This window comes from Malaclemys terrapin, chromosome 1, assembly GCF_027887155.1.
Source record: "Malaclemys terrapin pileata isolate rMalTer1 chromosome 1, rMalTer1.hap1, whole genome shotgun sequence".
Classification (NCBI taxonomy): domain Eukaryota; kingdom Metazoa; phylum Chordata; order Testudines; family Emydidae; genus Malaclemys; species Malaclemys terrapin.
The window spans coordinates 354,598,381-354,609,003 of NC_071505.1; the positions used below are offsets into that span (position 1 = coordinate 354,598,381).

The 10,623-nt window shown below is 46.6% G+C and overlaps 1 protein-coding gene across 1 annotated transcript; it reads left to right on the top strand.

Moving 5' to 3' along the window:
• The first annotated feature begins 254 nt into the window (after positions 1 to 254).
• On the top strand, positions 255 to 1,202 carry LOC128841017 (olfactory receptor 52E4-like). The gene has a single exon (XM_054035665.1). It carries the CDS (start codon positions 255 to 257, stop codon positions 1,200 to 1,202), a length of 948 nt encoding a protein of 315 aa, XP_053891640.1.
• The last annotated feature ends 9,421 nt before the right edge of the window (positions 1,203 to 10,623 follow it).

Below are 10,623 nucleotides of genomic sequence, written 5' to 3' on the forward strand. Positions count from 1 at the left end.
GTAGGAATAATTGATACATGGAGTACCATGAACATGAATTCAGTTGTTCATAATTCATTTTTCAGTGTGCAATGAGCAACCAATCTGCGTCACCCATGATAACAGCCCCAAGTAGTGCATGTATGTCTCATATACACATTGTCTCTCCATCCAGGAATTACCCTAGTGCTTGGGCATATACAGGAAGCTAGGGGAACCTAGGATACATGCAGCAGATACTGTTTGCCTCAGAGTTGGACCTTCTCTCCTACTTCATGTCAGATTTCAACACAACCGACTTCACCAACCCCTCCACCTTCATCCTGCTGGGCGTTCCTGGCCTGGAGGTGGCCCATGTCTGGATTGCCATCCCCTTCTGCACCATGTACGCCATAGCCATCTTGGGGAACTTCACCATCCTATTCATTGTGAAGACGGAGCCAAGCCTCCATGGGCCCATGTACTATTTTCTCTGCATGCTGGCTGTCACTGACCTGGTCATATCTACATCCATTGTGCCCAAAACATTGAACATCTTCTGGTTCAATTCCAGGGAGATCAATTTCAGTGCCTGCCTCACCCAGATGTACTTCATTCAGTGCTTCACAGTTATGGCATCTGGGATCCTTGTGGCCATGGCTTTTGATCGCTACATCGCCATTTGTGATCCCCTGAGACATTCCACCACCCTGACAAACCACAGGGTGGCCAAGATTGGCCTGGCGCTGTTGTTGCGCAGCAGCATGCTCGTAATGCCCAATCCCATCCTGGCGAGGCAGTGGCCATATTGCAGAACCAACATCATCCCACACACATACTGTGATGGCATGGCTGTGATGAAGCTGGCCTGTGCTGACATCCGCGTCAGTAGTTACTACGGCCTCTTTCTGGTGTTCTTGGTGATTGGTGTGGATCTGTTTTCTATCACTGTGTCCTATATCCAGATCCTCAGGGTCATCTTCCGCCTCCCCGCAAAGGACGCCCGGCTCAAGGCTTTTAGGACTTGTGGCTCCCACCTCTTTGTCTTCTTAACCTTTTGCATCCCATCTCTGTTCTCCATCCTCACGCACCGGTTTGGGCAGAATGTCCCCCTGCACCTCCACGTTCTCATTGCTAACATGTACCTCTTGCTGCCCCCCATGCTGAACCCCATCATCTACGGGGTGTGGACTGAACAAATCAGAAACAGGCTGTTCTGGCTCTTCACTTATAAAGGGACCTAAAGTTGTCTCCTGGTGCTCTGGTTCTCAGACCGAGCTCCATGCAGAGCTGGCTAGTGCATGGTGCTGCACCCTCTTCCCATAATCACTGACTGGGCAGTCAAAGAGACATGAAACCCTTTCCTGACCTTACTGTTCAGTGTCAGTGTAACAAACTGGGGAATCGGTCTATGTAGAACTCATTGGGTTTCCACCTTTCCAACTGCTGATAACCGGACCCCCCAAACTCCACCCCTTACCCCCACCTCTTCTGCCAAGGCTCTCTCCCTGCTCCTCCTCTTTCCTTCATGTCTTGCTCCTCTACTCCCCATCCCCTGAAACTCACTGGATCATTTTCACCTCCCTTCCTACACACCCAGCTGCAAGGGAGCCATTTCAGATTTAGGCTGGGGCCCACCATAACCGTGTTTCCAGGGGCTACTTAGGCTCTTGAAAACTCTAGTGTTTTGGCAGATAACAAAGCAAAATTTGTGGCAGGAGCACTGCATCTAATTCCTATGTAAAAGAGAGAAAATTAATTAAAGATTAGACCCACTCCACTCTAATAGTAATATGTTCTGACATCTTGTGGGAAGTCACATAAGGGACATTGGTTAGGTTTAAAATTTATATCCATATAGATATAGTTATAGATCTTACTTAGTTACTAACTCTGCTGAGAGAGAGACCCCATCAGGACTCCTGGGTTCTATCTCAGCTCTGGGAGGTGAGTAGGGTCTAGTTTGTTTCTACAGAGGGCAGATATATCTGGGGTCTGTATAAGAACATCAGAATGGCCATACTAGGTGAGACCAATAGTCTATGAAACCCAGTATCCTTTCTTCTGACAGTGGCCAATGCCATGCACTTCAAAAGGAATGAACAGAATACAGCAATTGTCAAGTGATTCACACCGACTCCAAGCTTATGCCAAACAGATGTAAGGGACACCATCCCTGCCCATCCAGGCTGACAGCCATTGATTGAGCTATCCTCCATGAACTTCTCTAGTTCTTATTGTGACCGTGTTATAGTTTTGGACCTCATGACCTCCCATGGCAAAGAGTTCCACATGTTGACTGTGAAGAAATACTTTCTTTTGTTTGTTTTAAATCTGCTAACACTTCAGATACAACAATGGAAATGCCAGATAGCGATAATGGGCCCTCAGCATTGACAAAGAATTGCAAAAGAGCTTTGTCTTCCTGTGGGTCAGCCTGTGAAGAATGGCTAAAGGGGCCCATCAGAGGCATGTGTCCATGTCACCTGATACTGGAACCATATTGAATTCTGTACTTTTCCACAAGAAACTGGTGTGGGGGTCAAACGAGGAAACAAAGGACTCCTGCCTTATGTAAATCCTATTTCAGGGTGGAGAAGGATGTCATCCTGGTGGTCCGTTCTCCCCTGTTACCCCACCCAAGATGACTGCTGGAAACAACTAAGACTGAACTGGGGGAAAGAACTGGACCCAGGCTGGAAGGGCTTCTGGCTTGTGAAGGAGATTAATACAATATAGAAACTGGTTACATGTGAGTTCTCACCCTAAATGTGGTTCTAATAAACTTAGTCTGCGTGTTCTGTTTTGCTTTCTTCATAATCTGCTACCTCCTTAACTAATTAAAATATAACTGCTATTGTTAATAAATTTAGTTCTGGTTCCAGTTTATGTGATTTCTAACTGGAGGGGCATATGTGAGAAATTGTACATAACCTCTTCCATATTGTGGGAAGAGGTGAATTTCATATAATTTTGGTTTTTTTCTCCAAGGGGGGCATGGATATCTGGTTGCTGTGTACGCCCCTTAAGCTGAGCCATCTCAGAGTGGATCTCTGTGTGACGGGTTTGGTCACAGAGACCCCCTTGGGACTATCACTTGATGTGCTGAGATACCATTGAGACTGACCCTTCTGCCAGCCTGGGCACCCCTTGCTATTGTCTTGCTGAATCAGGCGCTCCAGCACAGACACAGAGACTGGGCCACACCCCTCTGCAGAAGATACAGACACTGAGTTTATTTCAGCTCTAGGGTCGTTCAGTTAAAAGGGACTTTTCTCAGCACCCAGTTGCATAGCCCCAATGGGATCTAAACCCCAGAAAAATCTGCCTTACACTGTATAAAATTGTATACCGTATAAGTTGTATTGTTCACCCTGTTTATCAAAGAAAGAGAGATATGAGCAAACTGTTTGCCCCCCCAGGTAACAATTACTTACATGGATTTTATTAATAAACAAAAGTGATTTTATGAAGTTCAAAAGGTATAATTTAAGTGGTCATAACAGATAGAATAAAGTAAGTTACTAAGCAAAATAAAATAAACATGCAAGGCTAAACTTAATACACCAAGAAACTGATTACAACTAACAGCTACTCACCCTAGATGTTATTTCAGGTAAAGTCTTTCTCGGGTCAGTGTTGTCCTTTCTGACCTGGGTACAGCATTTCTTGCCCATCCCTGTACTTATGGTCCTTTTGTTTACAGGTATTCTACAGTGTTTCTTTGGGGTGGGGAGACAGTCTGTGAAGCCATCTGGAGACACACATTGTTTACTTCCCCCGCCTTATATAGAATTTTCCCAAGGCGTGAAACCTTTGTCTTTCCCCCACTTCCCTGTGGAAAAGTACCAGCTTCAACATGGATTCCAGTATCAGGTGACATGGTCACATGTCCCTGCAAGACCCCAGTCTCCATTCCTTATAGGCTGACTCACACATGCACAGGAAGGTTACGCTTTTTTATCTGCTAATGGGCAATTAAGCCCCATCTGTCTTCCCCATTGAAGACCCTGAAGTGTAAGAAGAGGGAGTGACCCAAAGCCATGAACGTAAAATATAGATAAACAAGACCATATTCCTAACTTCTTCTACAAAAATGATACATGTATGCAAATAGAGTAATCATATCCAGCAAATGACAGTCTTTCTAGAGACAAGTTACATGAGGCATTTCACATAAAGCATATTACAGACTTGTCATATTCATATCTGTGGTGGGGCGATTACCCCACACCTAGAGAGACTGGGCTGTGGCAGGCCTAGGCGCCTGCGTAGACACACGGCCAATCAGGAGAGGGCTTACTGGGAGCCAATAAGAAGGCAGATTGGAGCCAGCCAATCAGGGCCCGGCTTAGCCATATAAAAGGCTGCCCAGAGCAGGAGCAGTCAGTCTGTCCCAGGCCTTCAGAGGGGAAGGTCTGTCTCCAGAGCTGGGAGGCCAGCACCACGGACAGCCTCTTAATCACCTTCCCAGAGATCGATCTATGCACACTCAGTTTGCAAGGAGGCTAAGTTCCTTTGGGGTTTGCCACGAAGATGATGATGGTGACTGACGGGACAAATGGCTCCCTGGATACTGTGGCAAAACATCTGTTGAACCAGTAATGTGCGTGCGGCTGAGGTCTGACAAACAGAAAGTGCAGGTGACACTCGCTGAATAAGGCAAGTGAGAGGGACATTGTACCTCAGCTTGCTTTTCCCCTGTGGTACAGCCCAGACCGGAGGACAAAATATGTTGTGTGAGGTGTCAATGGAAAAGCAGGGGTTTGCTGAATATGATTATCCTATCTGTATGTGTATCTAATTTTTATATCTGAAATTATGAATATTGACTATGTACCTGTATTTCAAATGTGTTTGCTTCTGTTGTAACTCCCACAAGCTAGTTTATACCCCTATAGCAAGCACATTGTGAATGGATAGTCTAGTTCATGCCCCATCTGTGAACACAATGAGCCATGGGAGAAGCTTATCCCCACCCGGTGGACTTTCCCGTGAATGTTCTAGCCAGGGTATGGGTAATGGCCCTTGCTATGACTCAACAAACATGCAAGGGCATGTGACACTGGACTCCGTCTTGTGCCTGTACTTTCCCACTAATTGTGCTGCGGAATTTTGCTTAGAAAAATGAAGTTCCATCCACAGGGCAGGCAAGATGAAAGGTGGAAGTCACATCACCACTTGGCCTCAATCCCCCACAACTCAACACCTTGAAACGCCTTAGGAAAAAGGACTGAACAGGGGATGTGTTCCCAAGCTGAAGAGATTTCTAGCTCCTGTATGGAAGAATGGTGGACTGTTTGTATCGTCATGGTGATACACAGCTTGATTGAAAATGTGTCTAGTGTTAGATTGCAATTTTGTTTATTTTTTAGGTAACCAGCTTTGATGTTGCATTGAATGGACACCATTTCTCTGGACATTTCAGCCATTTAGTTAGCATAAATCTTTTCTCAGTAGCGTTAACTCTTTAGACCTAACCCTAATTGCCTTCTCTGCAAGGGTTAAAACCACAGTCAGTGAATCCTAGAGAGACCCCTGGAAGAGAGGGAAGCTATCGCATTCCCAGGAATGCTTAGGGAAGCAGGAAGTGAGTTGGCAGGATGTCAGCAGAGCCAATGGAAAGAGAGTGTGGGCTTTTGAATTGCGAACAGCAGCCCTTCCTGATTCCCATTGGGTGGTAAAGCTGTGCTGGGAGGGCCATCTTGCCTGTGCCAACACTGCTTCTGTCTCCTCCACCTGCGCTAGGGTGACCAGATGACAAAGATGAAATATCGGGACACGGGGGGGGTCCGGTGGAGGAAAAAAAAAAGCCGTCAGCAGAGCGCCTCCCCCAGGGTCCTGCCATGCGGGCAGGGGACTGGACTCGATGACCTCTCGAGGTCCCTTCCAGTCCTATAATCTATGAATCTATGAATCACTGCCACTGCCGCCAGGCGGCACAGCCTCATCTCCACCCGACTCTATGGTGGCTGCAACAGCTGAGCGCGCCCCGGCCCAGAGCTGCCAAGCCCACGTGCTGCGCTAGATCCCCGGGGCAGCCTGGCTCGCTTCTCAGCCGCCCTCCCCGCCCGGGCCAGGCCGGGCCGCTCCGTGAGCCATGGGCTCGGCACAAGAGGCCCAGGCCTGCCTAGCCTTCTACCGGGGGCTCGGGTGGAGGGAGCCGCTGCGGTATATATGCTGGGCCGTGCTCACCTTCCTGGAGAAGCTGGACTGGAGCAGTTCGCAGGGTGAGTGCTGGGGGTCACCCCCTCCCTCCAGGCTTGCGCCGCCATACAGCTGATCAGCACAAGCCTGGGAAGGAGGAGAAATGGGGCGTGCTTGGGGAAGAGGCGGGTCCAGGGAATCAATTGGCAAAGATCTAGAAGATAAGGTGATAAGTGAAAGTCAGCATGGATTTGTCAAGAACAAATCATGTCAAACCAACCTGGTAGCTTTCTTTGACAGGGTAACAAGCTTTGTGGATGGGGGGAAGTGGTTAGGGTGACCAGACAGCAAATGTGAAAAATCGGGACGGGGTGGGGGGTAATAGGAGCCTATATAAGAAAAAGATCCCCAAATCAGGACTGTCTCTATAAAATTAGGATGTCTGGTCACCCTAGAAGTGGTAGATGTGGTATATGAAGACTTTAGTAAGGTTTTTGATACAGTCTTGCATGACCTTGTCATTAAGAGTAGGGAAATACAACCTAGATGAAGCTACTATAAGGTGGGTGCATAACTAGTTGGATGACCACTCCCAGAGAGTAGTTAACAATGGTTCACAGTCAGGCTGGAGAGGCATAACGAGTGGGGTTCCTCAGGGATCAGTTCTGGGTCTGGTTCTTTTCAATGTCTTCATCAACAAGTCAGATAATGACATAGAGAGTACACTTACAACGTTTATGGATGATACCAAGCTCGGAGGGGTTGCAAGCGCTTTTGAGGTAAATAGGATGAAATTCAATAAGGACAAATGCAAAGTGCACCTCTTAGGGAGGAACAATCAGTTACACACATAAAAAATGGAAAACGACTGCCTAGGAAGGAGTACTGCAGAAAGGGATCTAGGGATCATTGTAGACCACAAGCTAAATATGAGTCAACAGTGTAACAAAGTTGCAAAAAAAAAGCAAACATCATTCTGGGATGTATTAGTACGAGTGTTATCAGTAAGACACGAGATGTAATTCTTCTACTCTACACCACCCTGATTAGGACTTTGCTGAAATGGAGTGCCCAGAACTGGACACAATCCTCCAGTAAAGATATGAACAAATTGGAGAGAGTCCAGAGAAGAGCAACAAGCATGATTAGTGGTCTGGAAAACATGACCTATGAGGGAAGACTGAAAGAACTGGGCTTGTTTAGTCTGAAAAAGAGAAGACTGAGAGGGGACATGATAACTGTTTTCAAATACTTAAAAGGTTGTTACAAGGAGAAGGGAGAAAAATTGTTCTCCTTAACTTCTGATGATAGGACAAGAAGCAATGAACTTAGGTTGGACATTAGGAAAAACTTCCTAGCTGTCAGGGTGGTTAAGCACTGGAATATATTGCCCAGGGAGGTTGTGGAATCTCCATCATTGGAGATCTTTAAGAGCAGGTTAGACAAACACCTGTCAGGGATGTTATAGATGGTGCTGGTCCTGTTATGAGTGCAGGGGACTGGACTTGATGACCTCTCAAGGTCCCTTCCAGTTCTATGATTCTATTACCTGAGAAGGGCCCAACACAAGGGGCCCTGAAATGCAGCAGGGCTTCTGGATGCTTCTATAACACAAATAATGATCATAAATAATCAGCGCAATAATTCAGCCAAATCAGGGCCTAGCCACACTTCGCCTTTAGCTACAGCTGAAGGTCAAAACATGCTTGCCAGCTACAGAGCGTTAGTAACTTGAATACTGGTGGACACGGTGCCCCTCTTGGGCTCCGACAGGAGAATTTGTTCACTCTCATTCCAGTGGTCAAAAACCCAGGTGTTCTGCACCAGAGAAAAACCCCTGTCCGAGGAGCAGGCAGAGAGCTCAGCTATGGCAGGGATAGGCTCCGGAGCCACATGCAACTCTTCAGGAGTTAATATGCGGCTACTTGTATAGGCACCGACTCCGGGGCTGGGGCTACGGGCGCCAACTTTGCAATGTGCCGGGGGGTGCTCACTGCTCAACCCCTGGTTCTGCCATGGGCCCTACCCCCACTCCACCCACTTGGTGTGATGGAGAGACTGTGGTTACAGCAGGGAAGTCAGGACTCCTGGGTTCTGTCTGTCATTCTGCCACTCAATCTGTGTGTGACCTTGGCTACTATCCAGCTATCCTAGGCATTTGCAGGGTATCCGACCCTATGGTGATCTAGGCACTATCCCTAGTTTCCTTACTAATCAGCTAGAATTTTTAAATATACTCAAATGCACAGAGCAACTAATTCCTCTCTGACTCAGTGGAGAGCCCCAGAGTTCTCGTCTCCCTTTGGGAAGGTTCCTTAATTACTGTTTACTCCTAAACTGGATAAAGAGCACAGAAGCCCAGACAGGCTGGTCTCCAACCTGTTTACATCCAGTTGCTTACCTCCCCCCTAGAGACTGAACAAACCCCACTGGGACTACATACAGCTACATTATAAACAGTGCACACCCCTGTGCCGGCTCTCGGCGTGGGATGCTGCTGCAGATGCTGGAGTGAGACAGGTGTGGGACACGGCTACCTGAGGATTCACAGGTACCCATCTCTTGCTGCTCGACACACGCGGTACAACATGGGCATGATGGAATAGAGAATAGATCTGTTGTTCTTTCCACTCTGCACAGCCATTAAATATCACAGGGCCTTTCCCACAGGGGATGAGTTTGTTCCAGTATCATGGGTCAAATTCTGCTAAGTTCTTTGCTCCAATAATGTTGGTGTCAAAAAGTTCCACAGGCCAAATATGATTAATTTAACAAATTTTCTTTTATAAGTGTTATACATTCAGTCTTTCGATAGAACTGAATGTTCCCTTGTTCATGTGTTATGAGATAGAGTAAACATCAATGCCTCTTAATTAATAGTTTCATAGGGTTCAATCTCAGATCTTAGATCATCCATTCTGACATCCTGTATAACACAGGCCATTACATTTCACCTGGTTACCCCAGTATTGACCCTAATGACTTGTGTTAGACTGAGACCAAGTGTAGACTAGGATTTTACATCATTGAATCATAGAGCCACAGGGTGAGAAGGGGCCGCAAGGGTCATCTAGTTTAGCCTGCTGCTGGATGGAGCATTTGTTGCATCTAAACCATCCAGGACAGATGGCTCCAGCCTTCTCTGGAAAACCTCCAGCAAAGGAGCTTCCACAACCTCCCGAATCACCTGTTCCATTGTCCTCTTGTTTGGACAGTTTGGAAGTTTTTCCCAAAATTTCATCTGAATCTGCTATGCTGGAGTTTGAACTCTTTTCCCTCCCTCTGTGGTAAGACAACTTTTCTCCTCCTTTTCTTTGTCAGCCTTTCAAGTATCTGAAGACATGTTTTCCCCTAGTTTCATTCGAGAAGTCCGCTGAAGTGTTATGTTTGAAACTTTCAAAAAACAACTCAACTGGAAGCAGACACCCACTGTGGGAAATTTCAGTCCAAAGCCTTAAAGATTGGCAAACTTATAAGCAATTGAAAATTATGTCTCCTAATTGAAGGTATCAGACAGACTTAACTAACCGTGGTGCCACCAGCACCACCTACAATGGCTAATCCATTTGTGAATCCCATTCAGCTAAACTCTTTGCTCCAGTAACGTCTGTGACAAGGAGTTCCACAGGCCAACTATGGATTATGTAAACAATTTTCTTTCATCAGTGTTATCTGTTCAGACTTTCGATGTAATTGAATGTTCCCTTGATCGTGTGTTGTGAGACACAGTAAATATAAATGCCTGATCCATTCGTAGGGTTTGTGGTCAGAAGGGACCATTAGATCATCCAGTCTGACCTTCTGTATAACAGAGGCCACTAAATTTCACCCAGTTACCCCTGAATTGAGCCCAAAGACTTGCGTGTGACTAAGGCCTGGTCCACACTAGGATTTTACATCATAGAATCCTAGAGCCACAGGGTGAGAAGGAACCGCATGCGTCAGCTCGTCTAACCCCCTGCCAAGATGCAGGGTTTGTTGTGTCTAAGCCATCCAGGTCCAGCCTCCTCTAGAAAAGCTGCAGGAAAGGAGCCTCCATGATTTCCCGAGGCATCTGTTCCATTGTCCTCCTGTTCCAACAGTTAGGCAGTTTATCCTGAGATTTAATTGAAATCTGCTGTGCTGTAGTTTGAACCCAAACTCTTGTCCTGTGCTCTGTGGCAAGAGTGAACAACTTTTCTCCATCTTTTTTATGGCAGCCTTTCAAGTATTTGAAGACTGCTGTCCTGTCCCCCCACTAACCTCCTGTTTTCTAAACTAAACACACCCAGTTCCTTCAGCCTTTTTTTCTATGGGTTGTATTCCATTCCTTGGATCAGCTTTGTCTTTCGACTCTGGGTCCTTTCCAGTTTCTCTCCATCCTTCCTCTACATTGGTCACCAAAACTGGACGCAGTGCTCCAGCTGAGGCCTCACCAGTGCTGAGTATCACAGAGTCATAGAATGATAGAGATTAGGGTCACAAGGTTATCTAGTCCAACCCCTGTTAAACGTAGGATCTACCCTGAGAGAGGCATAT

Bases quoted from the DNA above. Each gene is read 5' to 3' on its own strand.
- LOC128841017 (XM_054035665.1), top strand. From the start codon at position 255: ATGTCAGATTTCAACACAACCGACTTCACCAACCCCTCCACCTTCATC.